At 33.1% G+C, this 26895-nt stretch overlaps 3 protein-coding genes across 5 annotated transcripts; 1 reads left to right on the top strand and 2 right to left on the bottom strand.

Annotated features, from left to right (window-relative positions):
• Positions 1-248: 248 nt before the first annotated feature.
• LOC122602877 (two-component response regulator ARR17) lies at positions 249-1793 on the bottom strand. 2 transcript variants are annotated; one of them, XM_043775484.1, is made up of 5 exons: positions 1666-1793; positions 1497-1546; positions 1331-1408; positions 809-879; positions 249-543 (listed from the first exon to the last, which is right to left on the bottom strand). In XM_043775484.1, the coding sequence occupies exons 1-5, from the start codon at positions 1772-1774 to the stop codon at positions 456-458; spliced, it is 396 nt and encodes a 131-aa protein (XP_043631419.1). In that variant the 5' UTR covers positions 1775-1793; the 3' UTR covers positions 249-455. The 2 variants fall into 2 exon arrangements, with proteins under 2 accessions (XP_043631419.1, XP_043631420.1); XM_043775485.1 differs by lacking the exon at positions 809-879.
• Positions 1794-5910: 4117 nt separating this feature from the next.
• On the bottom strand, positions 5911-11837 carry LOC122603514 (probable methionine--tRNA ligase). Of its 2 annotated transcripts, none has more exons than XM_043776239.1 (12): positions 11633-11837; positions 11063-11146; positions 10712-10882; positions 10362-10427; positions 9529-9594; positions 9265-9369; positions 8570-8727; positions 8083-8173; positions 7899-7967; positions 7321-7412; positions 6620-6683; positions 5911-6140 (listed from the first exon to the last, which is right to left on the bottom strand). In XM_043776239.1, exons 1-12 carry the CDS (start codon positions 11714-11716, stop codon positions 6036-6038), a joined length of 1155 nt encoding a protein of 384 aa, XP_043632174.1. In that variant the 5' UTR covers positions 11717-11837; the 3' UTR covers positions 5911-6035. The 2 variants fall into 2 exon arrangements, with proteins under 2 accessions (XP_043632174.1, XP_043632173.1); XM_043776238.1 differs by having other exon boundaries at positions 9265-9387; positions 11633-11835.
• Positions 11838-22834: 10997 nt separating this feature from the next.
• LOC122603202 (probable LRR receptor-like serine/threonine-protein kinase IRK) lies at positions 22835-26479 on the top strand. Its single transcript, XM_043775845.1, has 2 exons — positions 22835-24600; positions 24688-26479. The coding sequence occupies exons 1-2, from the start codon at positions 23132-23134 to the stop codon at positions 26141-26143; spliced, it is 2925 nt and encodes a 974-aa protein (XP_043631780.1). The 5' UTR covers positions 22835-23131; the 3' UTR covers positions 26144-26479.
• The last annotated feature ends 416 nt before the right edge of the window (positions 26480-26895 follow it).

Below are 26895 nucleotides of genomic sequence, written 5' to 3'. Positions count from 1 at the left end.
AAGAAACTCGAATTGGCTTAGGGTTGTATGATTTGTGATTTAGTTATTTGTAGAATATTAGTACCAAATAAGTTTAACATCATGATTTAGGTTTATATATTACGGCCATTAATTAGTTTGATCGAACAAAATGTCTTTTAAACTCCATACATGGTGTTGTAGGTTGTAACCAACTTAATTTGACTTTGTAAGAATGTTCTTATTTATCAAGTTAAAATAACAAATTCAAACTTTTTATACATACCAGGAACTCGATCTTTTAACCAAAAGAAAACTTTGACGTACATATTCGTCTTACTACAAACGTTTGCATTGAACACTATAATCATAGAAAAGGCAAAACTTCTAAGGCTGCACGGTTCAATAATAAGAGAGACAAAAAATACAAACATGGACCAGCGGTAATCGATCAACTGAAATAGCTTAACATTAGTTACTATATGTGAACCTAGTAATCATTTTGCTAATTGACGTCTCAGGTTCTTCACATCCGATAACTTCAGCGGCTTCAGCATGAACGTTTGTGCTCCCATTTCTAAACATCTGGTTTATTCATATTTTAAACACATGAGATTAGCTACATCTCAACTTTAAAAACATTTTCGAAATTATAAAGTAAAATACTGAGGGTAATCTTGAAATGTATTCGACTATGAATGTATAATTTTTTTTTTTTATTTTTTGTCATTTAGTGTATCCAATTAACTTTTAAATTACTAACGTCCAAATATACGATCGAGTATATAATAAAGTAAGGTTTGGTTTTATCCCTATATAAGAGAAAAGATGAGAAAATTAAGAAACTTACTCATTGATTCGTGTTGGGATATTCTCTGATGACATTATGACCACCGGAACCTCCTTTAAGATTGATGATTCCTGCTTGCATTATGTAGAGTAAATTTTTTTTTGCCAATTACTCCGTTAAAAATATGTACAGTAAATTTTATTTTATTTTTAATAAAAAGAACAATATGTAATAGAGTAATTATTTTTTAAAAAATACTGCCGAAAAGTACTAGTATATATCACGAGTAATTCTAAGTTTACATGCCATATATGTTTGTAAAATGACCTAACATTGCCATGTATATTTTGAGTGATGCCATACGAATAACTTACAGAAGTTTTAATTAATTTGAAGAAAATTACATACAATGAGTATGATATATGCGAAATATTTTTGTAAAGATTTATAGCTATTAATCATTTATCATGATATCAATTTTATTTAAACAAACGACGATATATAATATATGATGTGCGATTAGCTGTAAGACTTTCAAATCAAATCAAGCATTGAAATAATCTTTTTGATGATTTTTAATACCTTGATTTTCTGAAGTAGCTCATACCCCGTCATTCCTGGCATGCAGTAATCCGTGATTATCATATTTACTTTTGGACCCTGCAGCCATACATTACATACACATATCATCCTACATTTTTTTTATTTTTACAATTATATATACATTTCATAATATATGTATACTTACGTTGTTGCCAAGATACTCCAATGCTCTCATTCCGTTTTCTGCTGTAGTCACTGCCGATCGGTCAATTAAACAATTTTGTACATTGTAATTAGTAAATTAATAAAGCAAAAGACGACTAATTAATTAATTAATTGAAGCAAGCACTCATGTAAGTCGTATACGTGCGTACCTTTGCAAGAAGAATTCTTGAGCAATTTCTCAACGAGTTTACGATCGATGAGATTATCATCAACGGCCAAAACATGAGGTACATTCTCTTCTTCGCAACAATAATCCATATCTAGCTATAATAAATATATTGACACCACAATCACCACTATATATATATATGTATGAAATTAAATACAAATACTTATCGACAAGTATATATATATAGACTATTACGATCCTCTCAAATTCAAATTCACAAGAGAATGATAATAATGATATAAAATATGTTATACTAATTAATAATGTGACTAGCTAGGAGGATAGGATTGTATATATAAGCTTATATATAGGTACATTTATGTATGTAGTGTTGTTGATGTTAAATATAAGAAGAGAGATATGTAGAGAGAATCAAATGGAGAGTGAGTGAGTCGTCACAGATATTTCGTGATCTTCTTTAGGTGTCTCTCGATTCGATGCATTTAAGTGATTTAGATAGTAAATACACATATTGTCCCCCCATACACATTGTATCCCAAGATTCCCAACATTACATTTTATTCTTTTCTCTTTTCTTTTTTTTTTCTTTTCTTTCTCTCCCCAAAATCTCCTACTATCAGAATAAAAACATTTAAAAAGTAAAGGATAAGATTAAAAATTTCATGAATAATTAATATATTTAAAAGGAAACAAAAAGATACATTTTATAAATAAAAAAAAAAAAAACTTATAGAAATTCATAATAAATTTTCAATTTCAACGGAGGCATTGGCCCGTCTTGCCCCCTTTGGTACCACCTGACTACAACTATGTAGCAGGAGTATATTGTTAGGATAAATCTCATCGACATATCTTTGTATCTGGTATAGGATTGGGATAGTTCACAGAATCGGCTTAATATTTGCTTAATGTGTGTTTTTTATTTTGATAAACTCCCTTATTGTAATATTGATGTTGTTAGTTCCTTGTTAGTATTGTTTTGTTATTATTAATATTGCACTTTTGTGATTTAAAGGATAAATAGTACTCGTAATTCTTTTTTCTCACTAAAATAGTAAGAAACAAATTAATGATTATCAGAATCAATATCAATGGTATATATATTCATAATCATATATACTTATCATCATCAGTATATATCAACTACTGAAATATGATCATGCTTAGCTAACATGCCAAAAGATTTTATTCATATCTCTTTCTTTTCCAATGACATATCATTATATTTTGATTATATTACTCTAATTCCTTTCAAATTTCATATCTTTTATTATAGTAAATCCGTTTCCAACAAGTCTAGTTTCAGAGAAAATCATATTTAATTAATTAATTTCCTTTATTTATTATGTATATAATTTTTTAAATGCATATGCCTATTTAATTATAGCTTAACATCGTTTCAAATCCCCTACTTGTACGTTGTCATCATTAGCTACTCCATTGTCAGAAATTACAAAATCTTTTTTCAAATCAACTTTGTTCTTTGTGTTTATATTTAACTTGTATTTTAGTTTTAAATAAATTTGCTAAAGTTAAATTAAAATAAATATTGACGATTGTGTGTCCAGAACAATTTGTGTTTATTTTTGTTCTTGTCCTTGTTTGATCATTGCGTGTGTAAGTTGTTTTAGGTCAATCGTAAGTATGTACCTTTTGATTAGAATCAGTTGGGTCCGAATTTTCATGTTGGTATCGTTGTGATGTTTATGTTTTTGTGTACATATATTAAACTTAAACATATAGTCATATAGATATGGCTTTATAACAAAGACATACTGTACGTCTAACGTGTGTTATAATAAATTAACCTGTGAAATTCACATATACATAGTACAAATAAATCTTTCTTATATAAAACATATTAAAATATATGTTACTTTTTTGTCAGCGAATTATTACTAGCCAGTTCACATTTTTAGCATTTATACATGGTGTAAATGAATAAATTAAAGTGCAGGCTTTCCCTCCAAAATGATGTTTTTGGTAGTTATTAATGGTCTATGGACACAGCTTAACATGCTCAACTTGTTGTGGCGACAGGGTTCTCTTTAGTTCCTATTTAATTCGGTATTATCTTGCTACGAATTTTGATTTGAAAGCAATTTGAATTTCAAATATGAAATTTTGTTTTGAAACAAGCTACCACTTTAAATCTATTAAGAAGCTATCACAATTTCTCTGATAGTTTTTTTCTAAAGAAACAAAAAAAAAAAAAAAAAAAAAAACAATACTAGACCATACCCAAAACACACAATCCGATCCAAAACACAATATAAGAATTCTAACAAGTCTAACAAAGAGAAAAACACGAAAAATAAATATATACTAAAATTCGATTAGTTTTTACCATATTGTGATTTTATACAAATTTACATAGATAAATATAATAATAATATAGTATATTTTGGTTGTACATCCTAACATCTACTTTGTAATAATAAAGAGAAACCATAAAACAAAAAACAGTAGTTTTTTTTTTCTTTCCATTTCTTCATAACACATATTATTGCTATTGGAAACGATTAAATGAATGTGAGGGCACGTACATAAGTTAGCTGCGCATTTAGCTTTTAATGTACATAAGGTGTTAGTAGCAATTTGCAATTTATCTATCAGTTTAATTATATTTTTGGCATCATTCATATATCATTGAAACATAGATAAGAAAAATTATAAACATGAAAAAATGTGTGTACATTGTGCAAAATAGAACTTGGAAAAGAAATCTATAGCAAACATAATTGCTTTTGATGTTTCTGATGGATATCTAAGAAATAAAGTTATCAAAACCATATTTTGTTAAGAGGTTCCACAACGAACGTGTAAAAAAAATACATATAGTCTGATATAATATATAAATGAGTATTTAGTTGTTTATTTAATAGTCCTATATGTTTCCATGTGATTTTACTACCTATTACTGCTCTGATCAGCAATAACGAAGGATTTTTCGAGATAAATTCACATTAACTTTGATGCATCATATAAAATCTTTGATTCCAACTTCATCAAGGTATGACAGCACAACTCATAACGAGATATAGATCCAAAGTTCATTAAACTATGAAACTTTAGTACTTTGTCCATATATTCCAACGATGGTCCAAGAATAATGAAATATGTATTTTATGTTTTCTATGTAGTTGATATATAGTTACAGCCATTTTTAGATATTATCACCAAATTAATAGTAATTTTTTTATAATACCGGAGATTTTATACCTACCTTTACGTATTACGAGTAGCAAAAAAGGTATGACCACCAATACCGTGCACTGTTATACAAACTACCTATCTGAAATCTATGTCAACAAATTAAAGAAAAGAAAAACTTATTGAGAATGTGTGCAGATAAGGGAACAAAATCTTTTAGATAGAAATGGAAAATCTGCGGTGGGTTTTGATGCAACATAGGGATGGTGTGTCTCTTTTTTCTTTAGATCTTTCCATTGGAGCTTGGGATCCACATTATCCACTTCCCACATGACATGACATATGGGCACCCAGGTGTGGAGTGGTACCACGTACAAACCCCATGATGCACAAACATACCATCTACAAAGACCTTGATCAGTTGATTGGATTCTAAACCTATGTGACTGTTAGTATAGTTAGAAGTTCTAGCATGCACATTGTTGTCAAATTGGCGTCTTACTCTTAAAGCTTATTGTAGTGCAGTGACTAAGATTCAAATCGATAGAAGGTTGAACCCATTGAAACAGAGTTGAACCCATGACAAGTGGTCTTAGATAACTACTTTCTACAATGTGGTGACTTACGGACATGAGTTTTATGTAGTGCGCCCTCTAAGTACCAAGACGATACATGAGGCCGGAGGGTTCCTAGCAAATTTGATTATCCAAGGTGTGCATGGGTTAGTACAAGACCAAACCCAACCATGTATCTAAATAAAAAAAAAAACAGAAAACAAAACAGAGCAGTCAACAAGCCTCTAACACGACACTTTCAAACCATATAAAAAACGGTTTGATTCAAAACTTTATACCAGCGCAAACTAGAAACCTTTTTTTTTAAAGAATGGTCCAATGTAGTCAACTACGATCAGCTTGCTCGAGCCCCTGTTCAGTTCTCAGGTTTTTCTAACTCCCTACCTAGTTTTCCATGCTCTCGAATCGAACTCACGGTACTTGAGTCTTGTTGAGTGATATATTATGTGTTGCCAAGAATCCCCCAACCATATTTATTTGCTTTAGCCTAAGTCAAAATTTGCTTGTATTTATACTAAAAACACATTTAACACAGGTTAAAAAACAAAAGTCTGCTTGATATGAAAAAAAAGTACCAATTACAAACACGTCTAAGACCATGATCATCATAATCCTCGTTTGATATTGAGCATACGACAATGTAAACACCACCATCATCCCCTCATTTGACACTGCCATTAGGTATGGTAGATGTGCATGGCCCAGCAGAAGTCATAAATGGGATTCCCTTGAATGTGGCCACACCTTTGTCATCAGTGAAAAGATTCTGCACCCATGAAGGATTCATGTTAGTACATGCATCAATTTATCACAAAAGATGGAGCCGCTTTAAATTAGGCATATAAGCAGGCATACAAACATTGATACATATACTCGACTAAAACTAATATAGAACAAGAAAACATGAATAAGAGGTGGTGGTATGACACTGTGACCTCTTCACTCTTCACGACTAACAGATGCAAGTTTAAATGGTTTAAGTTTGAACCAAGATGTTGCTACCATACAAGGGCAGGATGTAGAACTTGACTTTTAGGGTCAAACTAGATATATCAATATCAATACTTTTTTTTCTTCATATCTTGACTCTGTCGCTTCATATTTGAAGTACATATAGAGCATTCATCAAAATTTAGTCAAGAATGACAATTACTCATTAAACTTGATGTCAATTGTCAAAGTAGAATTCAACCTCAAAGCTATTGGACATGTGTTGTTAGCAAATGAGTAAAAAGGATGGTTTACCGGTGTTATCTTGTCAAGTTGTTTCTTCTTGGGATTCAAAACGGCTTCTGGTTTCCCTTCATGCCTGTATAGACATTGGCATTAGTATGTGATTTAGTCTATCAACTAGATTATAACACTTGATAAAACCATGAAACAAAAAGCACAACACTAAAAACCACAATATATCACATTGGTTTTCTTAATATATTTTGGTCAGTATCCGCTTCTAATAGGGTTACACATAATTATGACAGGTAGACTATTCCAGAAGGGGCCATTAAATAAAAAATCGTGGGGTGGGGAATAACGAATCAGAGATGTCAGGTTGTCCGTTGTAATGGCTAGCTTAGGTTGAGTTGTGTTATGATGACTCGTTAACATTCCCTTATCTATTCTTACTTACTGATATATAGGATGTGATCCCAGAATTATGACTCATTTTAGCAAATATTACTGATTTAAGATGTTGTAAGCAAGTGGAACGCATCTTCAGCGACATTACTTTCATGCTTTGCCCATTTTAGTCGTTGGGAGATAAAACATTAAGTCAGATCAAGCAAAGTCAACGTGGCCAACTCTATCACTATGGTTTTGGCCCACAAAAGAAACGGCAATAATAAAATTAGTGCTGTACTTAACAATATCAAAAGCTCTTTATGCTGTTTATAATATAAGACCAAGACCATAAAGATTTCTTCATATCTAAGCTTGATGCTTACCCAGAAAATGTAACACATTCACCAATTTTGGCCCCTTGCGGAACGATCAAAGGCTGTACAGCTGTATGATCCGCATTTGAAGCACATAGGACCTGGAATATAACAAAAAACAGACACCTCTAAAATTGTGCACATGAGATTGAAAATAAGTAGAATAAAGTTTCCAGCAAACATAATTGCTTTCAGAAGATGTCTATGATTAAATTGATGAGAAGAACAGTGGAGAAATCGAAAGTAGTGCAACAGAAAAAAAATTTACAACAACAAAAATAGGGCTCACTGAAGCAAAACAACTTATCAGTTGATATGCACTCAAAACTATTCAGTATGAATGCCCTACTTGGATAACCATAAACCAGCAATATACTATGTAACCTTAAGATTATTAGATTAAAGAAAGTAATTAAACGCCCACTTGAAAGTTTCATGGATGAAATGTATACTAGAAATGCTGTAATGACTAAAAGTGAAAAACAAAAACTTAATCATAAGAGTATGAAAGGTGGCAAGTTTTTCAAATCCATAACATAGAAACTGGGAAAGATTGGTGTGTGCATGTGTGGAGGGAGAGTCGTTACCAGTCCTTCTGAAACAACATCTCTTAGCTTTCCAGGCTTCACATTTGTAATTAATGCCACAAGGCGGTTCTGCAAGGTTGAAACAAAACTTACAGAACACTGGTTTCTAGAAGTACTAAAAGGATCATGGATGGAAAAGATACATAAAATAAATGCTATTCGTAGAATCATGGTAAGTTCATACCGTTAACTCATCTGGACTGCAAAACTTTGCCAAACCACTGACTACCTGCCGACATTTACCCTCCCCAACATCGATCTCCTCAACCAGCAAACTGAACCAGGAACATGACATTACCAAGAAAAGTCAATGACACTGATAAAGAGTAGAGGTAACAGCTTCGACTCATTTAAGGATCAAATTGGCTGTGTATTTTTAGTCTCGAAGGGTCAAACAGACTGAAACTCGACCAAACTCTTCTTAATGCATAAAAGCCTCCTAAAACTTATGGACTCAAATACTTAGATTCATATTAATAATATTGTTATTGTATTCATACTTCATAGCTAATGCATTAACTACGGTCAACCCAACCAGCACGATGCGCTCCAACATGTACTTGCAAAAAAAAAAAGTTTAAACCCAAACCTATAGTCGCCTATCCAGCCCAAACATATTCTACAATGACATACTTTATGATAAATACAAGTTATCATAAACGTTCTCTTACCTGTCGGCTGATGGATGTTTCGATGCTTTACGAATGAGTCCCACCTGTATTTTTAATAAAGTGACACTTAATTCGTTGTCTTTATCATCAGCTACCTTTTCAGGCACTTGCTTCTTCTCTGTGGCAGCTTCTGTTATCCCAGCAGCTTTTTTCTTGGACTGTAGAAACAACTTCAGTAAATTTACTATACCAGCACAAGAGATTGTTCATACACTAGAATACCAAATATTTTGATGAATGCACCAAAACTATGCATCCAGAGTGTTGTACCATGTGCTTTAACATGATAGCTTTTTGGTATGCACGTAAAAGGTTTAGTCAATAAATCACCACCCTAATAATAAAATTCAAATAAAACATTCTAGTAAATATCAAATTTTGTTACAAACCAACATTGTTCAAATTGTAATACTTGCCACAAATTTCTGACAAAGAGATTGCAAATGTAGCACAGCTGTGTTTACCTTTCAGAATTATCTTTTGATTATAAAGAAAAAAAAAAAAACTTTCAAAACACTTTATCAAAATATTCTGACATGTACATATTTTTTTCTCTTTGTTATTCTCATACAAGAACCCAACCAGTAATCAAAACCGAACAAGGCCCATGAGGGTGACTCAGATGTCAGGATAAACATAATATCATAGTACGTATGAAGGAATTAACCATGCATCAGAACCTAAAGAAATCATACCACGTCAGATTTTTTCTCCGTGTCAGCTTCTGGAGATGCCTTCCCGTTTGGAGCAGACTTTTTCGCATCTGTCTCTAACTTTTTCGTACTTGGGTTTGTTTCCACCTTTAATGTCAGCAAAGGCTTTGCCAACCAAACAAATATTAAATAACTCCAGAAGATATATTCGAAGTAAAAGAAACAATGAATTACCTACTACTTCAAAGTATCAGGCACAAATATAATAACATATAAGTAATAAAGCGTATATCGGTGTCTACTCACAGGAAGCTCAAAGGGGGACTTCTCTAATACAATCCGTTCAAATAGCCCTCCTAAGTCATGGATACTCTGCAACATGAATCAAGATAAATCAGGTAAAAAAAAGAGGAAGAAACATATGGTCTCCCATTGCATGGAGAAGGAAGAAGTATACAAACTAACAAGAGTATAAAGCATTACAAGCCATGGCAAAATATGTAACTAAAAAGGTTTCTCCAATTGCTCAATTTAGCAATTATAAATCGATGATAATATAAAACCATACAACTAACAAACAGTAACTACCACTTAGAGAGATTGAGTACTTAAGTTAATAGCATTATAACATCTACTGAAATAGTAAGTACTCAGTATTGCTTGAAATAGTAAGCCAGTTATAAAAAAGTAAGCCAGCTAAGAAAAGAGAAAACTTAGGGTTTAAAACTAAACCCTAAACCCTAAAAAAAAAAAAACGGGAGAGCAGATGAGATTATCATGCTCAGGCACAAAACTATGATGGTGCATGCATTATCTCAAACCATATGATAAGCTGAAAATTAATGTATCATTTACCACAAGGTTGTTACATGTATATGCAATAGCGTAACATATTATTTGAAATTGCAAGAGGGAATACATTGTGTAAGCAAGATTGCACACCCTGACACCCATACAGTATATAGCTACGAAATAGCTTAAAATATCAGATAACCTATATATATGACTTGATTGCACATACACAATACAACATTACGAAGTTCAAAATGAGTTTCCTAGACTCATAATGCAGTAAAATGTTATGTCTAGAACAAGACTTAGAACATAAATGATATCTCAAAGAAAAGGAATCTCATTACCTGGATGTAATCCATCCATCTAAATAGATGTGGCAAATTATCCTTGTCTGACTTCAAAAGACGGATCTGCCATCAGCAGACAGCTATATTAATTATGTAAAAAGTAACAGCAGAATAGCAGTACAAATTCACGGATAAGAAAAATTGAAAAATACGAGCTGGTATTTACGGATGAAAATAACGATTATAAAAGATGTTCACACAAGAAGATCAACTAAGAAATATGTGTTCAAGCATATCCACACATTAAGATCAATCCATTAAAATGCATTGCATATACAATTGTATAGACATACAATGACAATAGCAAAAAAAAACCTGAAATATAACAAAGGATGAATATCACGTACCACATATGGATGAACAGTTGAAAAAACGATTAGATCAGCATCAGTAGGCGTGTATCCACCACCCACTAGAACAGCTACCTCACACAAGTATTCATTTAACTGGCTTAGACCCTTGGAACATCCCTCGGAATCTGATGGGAAATTCTCTGCAAACTTCACCCATTTATTGAACTGCCAAACAGAACATAAAAGTCTTTAAGAATTAAGACTGACATAGATGCTCCACTATTTCACCATGTTGAAGGCATTAAAGGTAGACATCTAGGCTAAACAAATGAAACAACATTGTTTTCGTATAGAGTCTTTCGTTTGGGTTATGGAGACAATATCACATTCTCAAAATCAACTTACCTCCTCATTGTTCTCATAAGCAGCCTTGATGATGTTAACACTCAAGCTTTTGAGATCATTCTCGGCATCATCCAAAAACTTTTTCTGCATTAATTAAGTTATAAAAGGGGTAAAGATACAATAGATATAATTGTTCTAAAGATAACTAGAATGTGCGGATGCAACTAATCAGCACGGAAAACTAAACGCCGGTATTTAAAACCTATAACTACTACAGTTAACATCTGATTAGAAAACCACACTTATGAGTGCGGTTAGCGAACATAGGGGATCAAGCTCGAGCAGCAAAATTTGAAATTAGGTCTAATTTTGGCAGAACTAAAATTCATACTGTATATAAAAGGTGTATGTACAAATTAACAGGGACCAGATATTAAAAGCAACATATAACTATTTAACTGCTGTGCGAGGTAACTGATATATCGTTTTAACTGAATATACGTTATATATATATATATACTAACAGCAATAAGTATCACAATGGATATTGGAGGTGAAGCAGTATGGAAAGTGAAATCAGATATAAATCGACTGAGATGAAAAGAGTGAAAGGTTGAAGTGTAAAATTACAGCATCAAGAGATTTGGATTTACAGAGAGCGGATACGATTGTCCGTTTTCTCTCCAAAGCCACGCTTTCGTTGCCAGACGCCATTGTTTGCTTGCTGTGATTCACCTGCGTTTCTTTAGCTAGTCAGCTTCTTCTTTGGGGAAGCTTAGGGCTCGGTTTAATTTACGGGCCTGGGCTTGTTCTGACTTTCACTTGCATGGGCACTGGGCTGCCCTCTGGGAATTTGTATGGTGTTTTTTTCTTTCGATTCTTGACTTCTTGTTACAAACTTACAATCAATGATTACCGGACCGAAAAGCAAACCGGTTTAGGGGCGATTCAATCGGTTAGACCAGACACGAAAAAACAATCTTTATTTTCTGATTTTATAACAAAATGGTTAGATGTAATGTAAAGAATTTTTAAAAATAATTACCAAAACCCCTATTCGTTCAGCTAGGGAGCGAGCATTGCATAGTTTCCACATGCTTACGTCCGTTTTATTTCTACAACATTATTTTTGTTACGTTTATTTCTCATTAATAGTTAAGTATATTATATATGCATAACAAAATACCAACCCGTTTGTGAAACAATTGGTTAAAAGCATTTGTTTGATGCCAAGCGCCAGGCGGCCTAGGTTTGAAGCTTGTCATCACATTTCAAATTTAGATTGTTTCCATCTAATTAAACCATACCTGCTTATAAAAAATGACCTCATATCCGGGTCATAGTCAAGGCGACTCAACCAGGCGCTCTGGTTTTCAAAATGATGGTTACGATTACTTTAATTGTGTTAATGGTTTAGATTGTAATTCGTTTTTTAAGTTTCACATTGGGTGGAAGGTGCGGGGAGTAAGTAGGGGTGGTGTGGGGTAGCCGCATGGCTACATCGTCGCCACCCCTTACGGCTTGACGAAGCTTGATACATATTGGTTTAACTAGTCGTGGTCTTACCCGTATTAAAAACACACATCAATACATACATAAGTTTTTATAATAAAAAAATACATCAACACATACATGATACATCTCTTTTAAGTTATACAAATAAAATAGAAATAAACTTGTTTCTCAAATGTTTTTAAAAAGAATTTCATATGTGGCAAGTCCACATTATTTCCGACCATTGTTTCTATCGATGACATCATATTCAAAAATTAAAACGTGTAAATTTAGAATTTTAGCATAATTTTACTATATTTAACTATAGAAAAGAATAATTTAAAATTACCATTGACACTCTCTTATTATACTAGGTTATATCCGGGCGTTGCCCCGAGCTATATTATATCTCATTGATTTCTCATAGATGGTGGAGTTACACGGAGGCCAAAGGTGGTCGTAACAACTCTATAATGTGTATAAAGTTCTATAATTTCATTATTATTGTTTAGTATTAGTGTAATTTAAAGCTAACTGACTTCCCACCAAAACATACATCTAGAATCTCATACGTTCATTCTAACTCAATTTTAGATTATTGGTATATTTTATGCACTAATTGACCTAAAATCATGTCTTTGCCGCGAACTTGAGTAAATGGAAACATAATTATTTATATATACCTAACATGAGTATATACACATGTGTTGTGTGAACTAATCATTTATAAATAGTTGATGATAGAAAGTCGATATATCCATACTATTTCTATACTATATTATAAAATAAATAACACTTTATCATTGTGAAATTGATCTAAAATAAGATGGTTTTTAATATGAACACGAAAAATATACCAACTGAAACACATATTAATATCATTAGGTTCCATTTATATGTTATAAATAGATAGAAAACCGACATATGTACTAATTTATATACTCGTACTAAAAAAGAAATAGAATAAATTACTAAAATTTATGAAATTAAATTTTGAAAAAAAACATATAATTTAAAAAAGGATTAAATTTACATGATACAATACAAATATTGTATTGCTAATAATAATTTAAAATCTTGAATTGGCAAGCTTAATGGATCAATATATTTGTAAAATATTCAAAACACTTCAAAAACTTTTGATAAGTTGTTTTATAATAGTAAAAGTTAATATTTCAATTTATTTATTTTTTAGAGTTTGTTTACCTATTAAGTCATTATAAATTGTAGTTTGTTTACCTACTAGCTAATCAACCTGGGTTTGTTTTGTTCTTGTATGGAAATGAACGATAGTAAATCAAATAATAGAATAATAAGTAAACACGACACGACTCTATAAAGCTATATGATCCATCTTTAGTATCGATTTCGTCCTCCTCGGAGTCCTTGCCTTCTCGTTAGTCTGTTAATATCTGTCTATGCAGTTCTTTTGAAGCCTTTGCATCTCTTCTTCTTGTTGTTCAACTCTATATAGCCATCATCTTTGTTACCTTATTAGTTGGAACTTGTAAAACTAACATGAACATCTTCCATCCAATGGCAACCCCGTACTTGAGAGCAACATGGTTTTCTTAAATCCTTCCCCTTTTTTAACAAAACCAATGACTTGCCAACTACTTCTTGAGCTAATTCCCCATAATTCTAGAACTATAAATATATCATGATAAAAGTTTTGGAGAATACATATAGGTTAAAAGCTATCAAACTGGAAATGTACATTGCAGCCCACAATATCAAGCAAGGATCTATCAGTCATGGGGTATTTAAAAAGTTTAGCAGCAAATTTACCTCTTAGTATGTCTTCGACGACATTACTGATTTTCAGGATTATAATACACACTAATTGATGATAGAGCTTTTCCAAAGATACTTGGTAAATAGAATGTTTCAATTTTTAACAACATTGTCTCAACATTTAAATTAAGCGCGCAACTTATAGTTTATGCATATATCGTAAATAAACATATTTGATTTTCATTATTGAGCATTTTAACATGTGTTGTTTTTAAATTAAACAAAATACACAAATCTGTATTAGAGACATGTGCATGATCATGTACTTAAAATTAAAGTCATACTAATACATATAAGTATATTAATATATAGAACACTACATCATATCATGATATACTGTAACTGAATATGAATCCGAAGAGTTCAAGTCCATATGTCTTGACATAAGATCAAAGTATCGGACTAATTGAAACGAAAAACAAAAATGAATAAAAATTTAAATTTGTTCTTATTTTGCGAAGGAATTGGAGGGAATGTAGTAATGTTTTAACGTAACAAAAAAAAGTCAATGTTAGAATTTATAGGGAATTGGCTGATTGAGATAAGGCTTATGACATCAGTGTTTTTAGAAGGAGGCCGCAAGAAAGGTTTTAGGCTATGTCACCTCGGAATTTTTCTAAAATTAACTTATAAAAAACAAGTTTGTTTTATTTATACAAGGGAAGGGATTAAGTCATCGAAATCTGTTTTTTATAGAAAATTTAAGCTTAAAATAAAATATAGGAATGACAATTGATGTTAAATCCTTCAAAAGACATTGACTTTATATATGAAAGAGAAACATTGCTTAGAACTATTCTAATTTTTTAAGACTAAATATAGATGATGGATATTTTTATAATGATCTTATATTGTACAATAAATAGTACCAAAAGAATACTAAATTTCTATAACTACAAATATTAATCAACTTTAATTTTTTTTAAGAACTAAATAAGGCAATGGATATTTTTTAATGACCATATATTGTAAAAAAAATAATGTTAAAAGAATATTAAAATTTTTATAACTAAAAATAGATGTACAGATTTTTGATATAATTAAAAAATCTAAAACAACCTTTAAAAGCAAAAGTTGCAAAGAATATTAAATGTAAGTGGGAAGATGAAATAACAAATAAGAATGTAGCTGATTGGCAAAGAGCGTTACCCTTGTTCTTGACTTCATGGGTTCGAAACCCATGTGTTACATATTTAAATTTTAAGTTTCCATTATTAATCAATAAGTCAAGGTTGATGTGGAAGTTGATGTATGCATGATATCGCGTTTGGTTCACGGAATTTGATGAAATTGGAATTGAATTTCATTCCTTAGTGTTTGGTTGGTTAAAGATGGAGGAATTACATTCCGTTTGAATGTTAACATTCGGAATTTCCATTCCTTGGGGATGGGGGAAAGAATTTCATTCTGTCATTCACTCGAATCTTTAAAAAATCAAAAATATTCCTTCAGATTCCAATTCATTTGAAAGATTCTAATCCTTTCAAAAATATTTTTTTAACTAAACACGCCCTTATTTTATGTTTGATGAAAGTTTGTATAGTTTCAAATTAATGACATCTTTTATAAGTATTTCCGGGTAAAACTAAAATATTTTGAAGTTAAGTACATAACTACATAATATTTCTATATAGATTATTTTCCCTTGATTCATTGGAAGAAATGGAAAATATTATGGAAACCCCACTGTTCCATGAGAAGAAGTCGATCGACTTTAGATAACGAAATTCCATTTTCATTCTCTGTAGTGTGCATACACATGGGAATTCGCAAAACTCCTTTTGGCAGATGAATTGACCTAACGGCACCCTCGCTCTTTTGTTCTCATGTGTTTGCCATTTCCTACTTTTTCCCGTTTGACCCCCTCAAACATGGCGTTTTCCTTTTAGGAGTTTGCATCACTAGAATTTCTAATTAGTAAACTTACGTAGCAACTATATTATAAAATAAAATACAACAACAACAGGACCCAATCCCTGCACGGGATATAGGGAAGGTAAGCAGTAGACAGTCTTACCTCTACACAAAAGCAGAAAGACTGCTTCCATAGGGACCTCCGGCCACAAAGGAGTGCAATACGGAAAATGAGAAATGTTTAGAAAATCATACTTGTCTGCCGAATAACCTGAAAAGAATAAATACTTGTCTGTTGGGTCCTGCTACTATGCGGGTCGAACGAGTATCAATCATGCGCCCTACCGATATCTTAGGAAATGAGTAATGTTATATATTTTTCTAACATGTTTTCCTTTAAAAGTCACGGACGTGTTATAAGAGTATTCACAGTGGGAGACACTCATTCTCCAAGGACAAGTCCCTGTCAGCACCACATCAGCCCAAGTACTAATCCCCCAAAACACCCACAATGCCATGACTAGTCTAGGACCCACCCCATTTATTTATTTTTAAACAACTAAAAATACAATATACATATAAATATATATATAAACTTAAAAAAACATTAAATTAATTAAAAAAACACACTTCATTCATAAAATTTAAAAAAAATATACAAAAAAACTTAGAAAAAAAAATTACAGCACACATTAAACTAGAAAATTAAAACGAAATTGTTCGGTAGATAATAATATTAAAACCACATATTAAACCAACTAAACACCGCGGGGACCTCGGACTAATGGGTATGAGCCAACACTCAGTCAGAATTACAACACACATTAAAATATCACCCTTTCGATCAGTCCCAAAATCTGGATCCTCAGACACATCGAGCCAACACTCGGTCAGAATCTTCATCTCCAACTCGGTCCAAGCTTTCTTCGACTCTTTTGGGTCGACTGCAGCTCCCTTTTTGCGACCGGCCATGCGTTTTACTCTCCTTTTTTGGTTGGATGACTCTGGTATATCGACTGGTGGTGGCTGTGGTGGTGGTTGAACCGCGACTTGCGGTGGCAGTTGGGTTGAGGGTGGTGGTTGTTGGGATAGCCATTGTTGATAGTGTAGCCATTGTTGGTATTGATAATCGTTTGGCGATGGTATGTAGGGTGGATATTGTGGTGTGGATGGTGAGGTGTGAGATACTTGAGATGGAGCGGAGGAGTTGATGGGCGAGTAGTTAAGCGCCGCGTTAAATAAGTCGTCACCCCGTTGGTTGCTAAAGTTTATAGACATTTTGTATGGTAGAAATGGTTGTTGTTTTGGAGAAATTTAGTATAGTTAATATATATGGCCGGAATGTATATACTATATGTATATATATAGCATTTTGGAGAAGATGACTTTTGCATGGGTGGTAAGTCGACCGTTGTAGCCTCCAACGTTCAAAAAATTTGAATTTAGCTTCGAAATAAAAAAAAATAAAAAAATATGCAAAAATGTTCGTCTTTGTGGGAACAAACTCGCAAGAACGAAGCAAGGGACGAGCCACATCTAACTGTGTGCGCTCGTCCCTAAACAAAGAACGAGTGGGGAACGAGCTAAAACGGGACGACTGTGAATGCTCTAAGTTTTACATTTATAGGGTTGAATCCAATTGTAATTTACTGCTATGCTTATGACTAGATAAGATATCATCATATATGCAACATTTATTTGAGATAGTAATTAATAATCCAGTCAAACCAATAAATTATTATGATGTATGATTATTTGTATTTTTCCCCAACAGTTTAATTTATCATGTTGATTACGAGATCATGTCATTTGTATTCATGATATTTGGATTTAATTTACTTCAACAAACCAATTATCTGTGCATATATGACGATATAGATTTGTTGTTATTTACAATGATAGAAGCAACTAGCAACACGATTATCCATTTTTTGTTGAACATTATAAGATACATGTTTTTTTTTTAACATACTTGCATTAATATTAACTGTCAACATTTACGGATAATTAATCTATAAATGCTTATAAACCAGGAGTTTGTATTCGGTTGATGGCTAACACTAACAGGTTTGTTTCAAAAGAGCATGTTCATAAATTGATCGAATCATACAAGTACTTGAAGCAAAAAGCAATTTTTGATAAAAGGGAAGAGAAACAATTGACATAGTAATCTTTCTTATTTCGAACTTTTTTTTAATGTTCTGTCGCAATCGCGGACTTACCGTTAACAACGGCCTACTATAATAAATTATTTAATTAATTATTTCATCGTTAGGTCTCTATAAATTTTGTACGAGTAATTAAAAATGATAACGTGTCCCCAAAAGTTAAGTTTATCACTTTGATAAGGACACAGAAACTCGTATATTGGGTTTTTTCTTTTTTTTTTGTTTTTGTTTTTGTGTTGACATGAAAACGGGCAATACATTTTGGAATGGATTTGCTCACCTCAAGTTTGAATGTTGATACGATTTGAAACTTCGCACATTTAAGAGAGTCTTTTATAAGGAAAAACCATAGACAAAAACCCCAATGGCCTCATGTATAATGGTTGATTTTACTATTTAGTTGGGAGCTTTTATGAATCGTGTTTTTCAATTAACTTGTGATATGCATTCGTTGAATTACATATATACATCTAACTACATTTGCATTCGTTGAGCTTTGCATTCATTTGTTTTCTCTAAAAATCCTGCTAAATAAAGTTATATAATTTTTACAACTAACAACTATATAGTTTTAAAATCAACTAATATCATAGAGGGATGGTGTTAGACTTCATTAACAACTGATAATTAATGGCGGTGTAAAGGAGATATTTAGATTTTTTTTTAAAAATGTGTGAATTAATCATTGCAACGAATGCTCTAGCATGAGCTAGTTTTACATACCTTCTCACCCTCCAATACCTGGTAGGAGGAAAAACCCTCTAACTAGCCGCCCGAAGGCATGACACTAATTAGGGATAAAATACTTGCTCCCTCCGGTTCGAACGTTCCTTAAATTTGATTATTTAACAAAAAATTGTATTTTTATTTCTCGTAAGTGTATGTTAAAAAAAATTAACAAAAATTTTTTTTTTATGAAACTCGTATGATTTTTATTAAATGCTTCAGCAAGACGCCTAAGCAATAAAAAATTTAACAAAAATTGTATTTTTATTTCTCATAATTGTCTATTCAAAAAAAGTTGTATTTTTATTTCTCATAACTATTTTCTTAGAACATTCAGGTAATATACAATATCAATAAAATATCACTGTATAATATGGTGAGACTTTACACGTACCTTAATCAATACAATTTTGATTATGAGCCGTTATAAGAGTCCGGATTAAAAAAAAATTTGTCATCACTGTTCACTGATGATCAAGCTTAGAAACATGTGATATTTGTAGGTAAATAAAGGAACATATTTATAATAGTTAAATCAAATTAAAAGAGTCTGTATGTTAAGTATACGGATAGATATCAACATCAACGGGATTTTGGTGATTTTTTATTTTATATATGTACATATGTTTACTTGAAAAGTGTTAAAACATATCCGTAGTTAATGTAAAGCCATTAAAAGGATTATCACGAAATCAATTTTGGATATAGATTTGATGATGGAATGCATTTAATGTTGAAATAAAATAGAATAAGCAGTTAAGCACAATAAAAGGTTTTGCCGTAGGGACAGGGGTGAGAGTCTGGGGACCACTGACTGCAAAAACTGAAAGAGGAAGGAGTCAAAAGCAAAATCCCGAAAGCCTGTCTATCTCCGTAAAGCGTTCATATGTATTTTCCATTAATTACATTACCTACCCCTCCATCTTCCCACCCTACCATATTTATTGACCTTCTTTCACCAGCCAAAAAATAAAATAAAATCTTACCTAAAAAGAGTAATAATAACTCACGGACACGAGTTTTTTTTTTTTTTTTTACGAGCATGACTATCTTAATAGGCAAAGTGTATTTGGAGGGGAAAAAAAAAGTTACTCGTAGAGTTGTAAGTAAAAAATATTCTTTTTTCTTTTTTGAAAAGTAGGTGAAAAACATGTAGTATCTGAATTGAGTCAATTGACAGAAAGTTTTTGCGTTTTGTATTTGTTAATCTAAATCGAACTCATCAAGTAAATATGTCAAAAATTTGAACTCGATCTTGTTTATACATATTATGTATGTATTCATGTTCTTGTCATATTCGGTTGCCAGGACCCAAAATATGAGTTCTAAAAAAAATATATAAACTTACGGATTAAGATCTTTCGAAGTGGAAAACAACTTTATTCGTAAAATTAAATCAAACTTCAAAATTCAATAATCATCTTTAAATCCTGATCTTTGATTTTAATCAAAATGTTAATATCCTTTCAACTCTACTAGTTAAGTTGGTTTCAAATTTAGAAAATCCTCATCCATAACTCGACATGGCTGGAATATGTCTGAGGATAACTATAACGATTTATTTTTTTATTCTCCAATATAAACCTTTTAATAACTTTACAATAATATATTAATTTGCATGACGAGTCAATCTTTAATCTTGTTAGGCCCTTCCCAATAGAGGCTCATCCTCATTCCCTACATCTTGCTCAATTATTTTTCACTGCTGCATTAGTTTTTCTCTCTTAAAACACATCTTCTACACCCACTACCAATCGGAGGCGGAGCCAGGAATTTGCATTAGGGGGGCTAGGTTCGACTATCACGACTTCAACTCTGACTTTCTGTTTACTATCTTCTAAAACATCATCGAAAAATCATTGCCATTCAAGCCATCTTTTCTTCTTCTTTGTTGTTAAAAGTAATACCAATGTTTATCAGTGTCGTCACGCTATTTGTTTAACCCTTTTCAAAACTAAGATAGCCGAAAAATCTATTTCATTAATGGATTCTCTATTTTGTTTTCTTGCTACTTTCATAAAATTTCGTATAAGAGTTTGTGATTTTGAGTTCAAAATAAAATTCTTTTTATAAAACATTTGGTTTTAATATATTAGCTTTCAAAATATCATGTATTCTAAGAAAAAAGAATTTTATATATCTTTATGCATGAATTACGAAAAGTTTATGTTATTATAAACTAAATATATGTGTCATGAAGTTTAAGGATAAAACTTACCACTTAAAACTTTCAAAGGGGTAATAAAATAATGATAATAAATGAACGGGTCCTAAATGAAAATTTGTCTCATCTTATCCGTTAAGACAAAAACCAGCGCCGCCATTAAAATTGAAATGCAAACTTTTGTTACCTAAATAAATACAATATCGATAAATTATTCAAAACAAATCTCTTTCATATTAAATCATAACTTCAGAGTACTAAATTGAAAGTCAAAAATCTGAAACCGATGAGAAAACTCGATACCTGATTGGGGTAAGGATTGGGACATGGCTACTCCATCCGACCGACCCAAAATATATTAAATTATATCATATTTATCATATAACTTTTAAAAACTTAAAAAGAAGTTGTTAGCTACTTCTGCCCATTAATTTTTTGTCGACTGTCATATGTGCATTTTATCACCACACTTATGTATTATCCCTATGTTCCTTGGACAAGGAATCACTGATTTTATGGTAAGTGCTTTTTACTTAAATTGTTGTAAGTATGTAACACATATGAGCGTGTTAGTGACGAATAATTTCAGGTAAGGTTTTGGTTTTAATGACGAGTATTGGTCTCATGTCGATTTTGGGTGAATCATTTGGCTGATGTGGTGTCCTAATAAAATCCTTGATGGATATCGGGTCAGGTTCAGGTACCATATTTCTTTTCAGGTTTGGAACTACCTGCCCCAAATCCACCCCATTGCCATTCTTAATTGAAATAGTGACATCAAAGAACCGGATATCATTGTACCCCACACCGTTGATATCATGCCAATTACGAATACTTTAAACAACTTAAATTATGTTGTCAGGATCAATTAAAACAACTCAAATCATTATGTACGAAATTAAATTAATTAGTTATTTATTTTCTAGAAATGTATGAACTAATTTAAATGTTGAGCGGTCTAATATACAGTGTCTTATTCGAGTTCGTTAGAAAGTACTTTGACTAGCTCATCCTCAATTAAACTCTCGAGAAAGAAACCCTATCTTGTTAAAGTTTGAACCTAAGATATTATACCATAAGATTACATTTTAATTTTTTTTTAATAAATCACTGATCTATCCAACCAAATATAAGTGACATAAATTGAGATCTTTACATCAATATACAGAATATACATTTTGACATAATGTGCAATGAAGTTATATGGGTCAGATCTAGATTGGAACTGTATGCGTCGCATATGGACGTACGCGACATTGCAAGTTTGCAACATTGTTTTCGTTTTTTGTAAAAAAGAGAAAAAGTAAATCTACCGGTGTAAAAGGTCGACAAGAATAACTTGACTACTTGACCGAAAAGAGTTGGTTTTCATTGCCACCTTCAACTTACATTCACTTTACAACTATGCCCCTTATACTTCCTTACTTCCCATAAACACCACTCACGCTGCACCATCAGTCCTATATTAAACCCCACTAACTGTCCATGCCTACGTGTATGACAGCTCACATATCCCCACTAAAGCTTCAACACGTGTCCATCTTTAGAAATATGGGACCCAACACTCTGCTCATTAATCTCCCTGCTTAAATAAAGTCTATTGTATTAATTGTATTCTCTCTGTCTGAACAAAGAAGAAAAAACACCAGTCTTCCAGAGTGAGAAAGGGAAGAAAAATAAAATCCTAGAGAGAGAAAACACACCACCGTCCACGGCGGCCGGAATCCTCACCCCCTCATTTTCCGGCGATAAAAAACACTTCAAGTTCTCACCTTACATTCTCTTTGGCGGTTTTCCTCTACTCACCGTTAGCAGTTACTTTTCATTTTGTTGAAAAAAAAAGTAATTTAATTTAACTTTATTATTTATGTTCCGTAAAATGCGGTCAGTTTGTTAGAAATTGTGGTTACATGTTTTAAATCTTGTGAAATGAGAAAAGTGTGTTTGTTTTTATTTTTACTGGTGGTTAATTTAGTTGGTAATACTGTAAATTCTTTAAATCCAACATTGGATGATGACGTATTAGGGCTAATAGTATTCAAAGCAGACTTACAAGATCCAGATGGTAAATTGTTAAGTACTTGGAATGAAGATGATGATAGTCCATGTAAATGGACAGGTGTTAAATGTAACCCTAGATCCAATAGGGTGTCTGAGCTTATTCTTGATGGGTTTGGGCTTTCGGGTAAAATGGGCCGAGGCCTTATGCAGTTAAAATTTTTAACTAAGTTATCTTTGGCTAGAAACAATCTTACTGGAAATATTGGTCTTAATCTTGCTCAACTTACTAATCTTAGAGTGATTGACTTGAGTGAAAATAGTTTCTCTGGAACGATTTCGGATAAGTTTTTCGACCAATGTGGGTCTTTGAGGTCAATATCTTTAGCTAAGAATAAGTTTTCGGGTAAGATTCCGGATAGTTTGGTTTCTTGTTCTGGCCTTGCTGTGTTTAATGTTTCGGGTAATCAGTTTACTGGGATGCTGCCTTCGGGTGTTTGGTCGTTGAATGGACTTAGGTCGCTTGATGTTTCGGATAATCTTTTAGAAGGTGAGATTCCTAAGGATATTGGTGGGTTGTTTAACTTGAGGGAAATTAAGTTGAGGAAGAATCAGTTTACTGGTTCTGTTCCTGACGAAATTGGAGCTTGTGCTTTGTTGAGGTCGATTGATTTTAGTGAGAATTCATTTTCAGGGAGTTTGCCAAGCACATTGCAGAAACTTTCTTTGTGTAGTGAGATTAATTTTGGTAGTAATTTGTTTACTGGTGAGGTTAGTGAATGGATACAGGAAATGAAAAGTCTTCAGACTGTTGATCTTTCTAACAACGTGTTTTCTGGTGCTGTGCCGGATGCTATTGGTGAGATTCAGTCGTTGAAAGTACTGAATATTTCTAACAATGGCTTCTCTGGTAGCTTGCCAGCATCGTTGGTCAACTGTAAAAACATTCAAATCTTGGATGTGAGTCGGAATTCGTTGACAGGGTTTCTTCCTACCTGGGTGTTCCAATTAGGGGTGCAAAGCATTTTGTTATCGGGTAATAGGCTGACTGGGAGCATCTTTGGTGCTGTTTCTTCATCTGGTGCAGTTTCACACCAGAATCTTCAAGTTCTTGATATCTCTCATAATGAATTGTCTGGTGAAATCCCATCTGATATTGGTAAATTTAGTGGCTTGGTATTGCTAAATGTCTCTAAGAATTCACTGATAGGTGAAATTCCAGAAACTATTGGCAAGTTAAAGGCTTTGAATATTCTTGATTTAAGTGAAAACCAGTTAAATGGAAGCATTCCTATGGAAATAGGAGGAGCGGCTTCTTTGAAGGGTCTGATACTATCACGAAACTCCCTTGATGGCAGCATTCCAAGTTCAATTGGAACCTGTTCTTCTCTAACTTCACTGTAAGATTCTTATTGTATCACATCTTTCAGAATTTCATTAATTAGTTAATTCTTCTCTTCTGTAATCTATGTTTTTTTTTTCTTCAGAATATTGTCGCGAAACTACCTCACCGGGCAAATTCCTGCTGCAATGGCAAAACTTGCTGCTCTTGAGTATGTAGATTTGTCATTTAACAAGCTCACTGGAACCTTACCTAAGCCATTAGGAAATCTTGTGCATCTTGTGTCATTCAATATTTCACACAATCAACTACAAGGTGAATTACCAGCAGGTGCTTTCTTCAACACCATATCTCCGACAGCTGTAACAGGCAACCCGACTCTTTGTGGTGCCGCGGTTAACAAAAGCTGCCCTGCTGTGCTTCCCAAACCAATTGTACTGAATCCCAACTCAACCGGGTCAGACCCCGAGTCAATCCCTACAACTCTTGGACACAAGAAAATACTTCTTAGCATTTCAGCTCTCATTGCTATTGGTGCAGCTGCAGTGATTGTCATTGGTATAATATTTATCACAGTACTCAATCTTCGTGTCCGTTCTACCATGTCCCGGTCAGCAGCTGCTGTTCCTTTATCGGGCGGTGACTTTAGCAGTTCCCCCACCACAGACTCAAATTCAGGCAAGCTGGTTATGTTTTCTGGTGAACCTGACTTCAGCACAGGGGCACATGCTTTATTAAACAAGGATTGTGAGCTTGGGCGTGGTGGGTTTGGAGCAGTATACCGAACTGTTCTTGGAGATGGTCGATCAGTGGCCATTAAGAAGCTTACAGTCTCGAGTCTCGTCAAGTCTCAAGATGATTTTGAAAGGGAGGTTAAGAAATTGGGAAAGATTCATCACCCGAATCTTGTCGCTCTTGAAGGGTATTATTGGACTCCATCACTGCAGCTTTTAATATATGAGTATGTATCTGGTGGGAATCTGTACAAGCATCTTCATGAAGGAGAAGATGCAGATGGAAACAGAAGTTCCCTCACATGGAACGAAAGATTCAATATCATTCTTGGGATCGCTAAAAGCTTAGCTCACTTGCATCAGCTTAACGTCATACATTACAATCTGAAATCTAGCAATGTCCTGATTGATGGTTTGGGTGAGCCCAAAGTAGCAGACTTTGGTCTGGCGAGACTATTACCAATGCTAGATCGTTATGTTTTAAGTAGCAAAATTCAAAGTGCCCTCGGCTACATGGCACCAGAATTTGCTTGCAAAACAGTGAAGATCACTGAGAAATGTGATATTTATGGGTTTGGGGTTTTGGTTCTTGAAATTGTAACTGGGAGGAGGCCGGTGGAGTACATGGAGGATGATGTAGTGATACTTTGTGACATGGTTCGTGGGGCGCTGGAAGAAGGAAGGGTGGATGAATGCATTGATGAAAGGCTTCAAGGGAAGTTCCCTGCTGAGGAAGCAATCCCGGTGATGAAACTAGGGCTGATTTGCACGTCACAAGTGCCTTCAAACCGGCCTGACATGGCGGAGGTGATTAACATATTGGGGCTTATCAAATGCCCATCAGAAAGTCAGGAGGAATCAGGATAAATAGCGCCATTATGCAACCTTTAGTTATGGAAAATGATGATCAGTGATTGGTTATCCGGCGAAGATGAATCCGGTTAGTATTACATTTTTACGCAGAGAGAAGATTCTTTTGCTCATGTTTAGCTTTGTTGTTTTTTTCCCCGATTAGTGCTCTCTGTTAGCGTTACATTACCGGATTTGTATTCTCCGGGTCCAGTTATAGACCATTTGGGACGGATCGGAGGTGACTTATTTGCTGAATTCATATCTTTATCCCATTTGTTGTTATTGTTATAGCCCTCTTTAACAGTCTTTTAACCTGAAATGTATGTATTCCTTCCCTTGGAAGTTTAAGTACATAATGCCCCAACAGTCTTTCATTGCTGATGCACAATAGCACTAGTAAAGTTAATAAGATATATTTAAATGCCTAGCTTAATTTGTGCAAGGTAATTGAGAAAGGTATCTCGTTCTTAGCAGGATTGAGGATAGTAGTAGTTTTTAATTGAGAAAAAAGGTACTCGTATTTTGGTGACCCATTTATGTTTTTAAGCTATAGTATTTTGTGTATATCATGGAAATAAACTTGTTTAAAGGACAGGTAGATTGAATTATTATAAGATAGGAAGTCAAAAGTGAAATTGATTGATGAAGGGGGCCTAAGATTCTCGGCACCCACTTTGAAGCAAATCATATAATCCAAAGTGATGAATAAAGTAATGGAAAGTGCAACCAAAGTGATGAATATAGTAATGGAAAGTGCAACCAAAGTG

This window comes from Erigeron canadensis, chromosome 6, assembly GCF_010389155.1.
Source record: "Erigeron canadensis isolate Cc75 chromosome 6, C_canadensis_v1, whole genome shotgun sequence".
Lineage (NCBI taxonomy): Eukaryota > Viridiplantae > Streptophyta > Magnoliopsida > Asterales > Asteraceae > Erigeron > Erigeron canadensis.
Note: the sequence above shows the minus strand (reverse complement) of the source record. Positions and strands in the feature narration are given on the sequence as shown.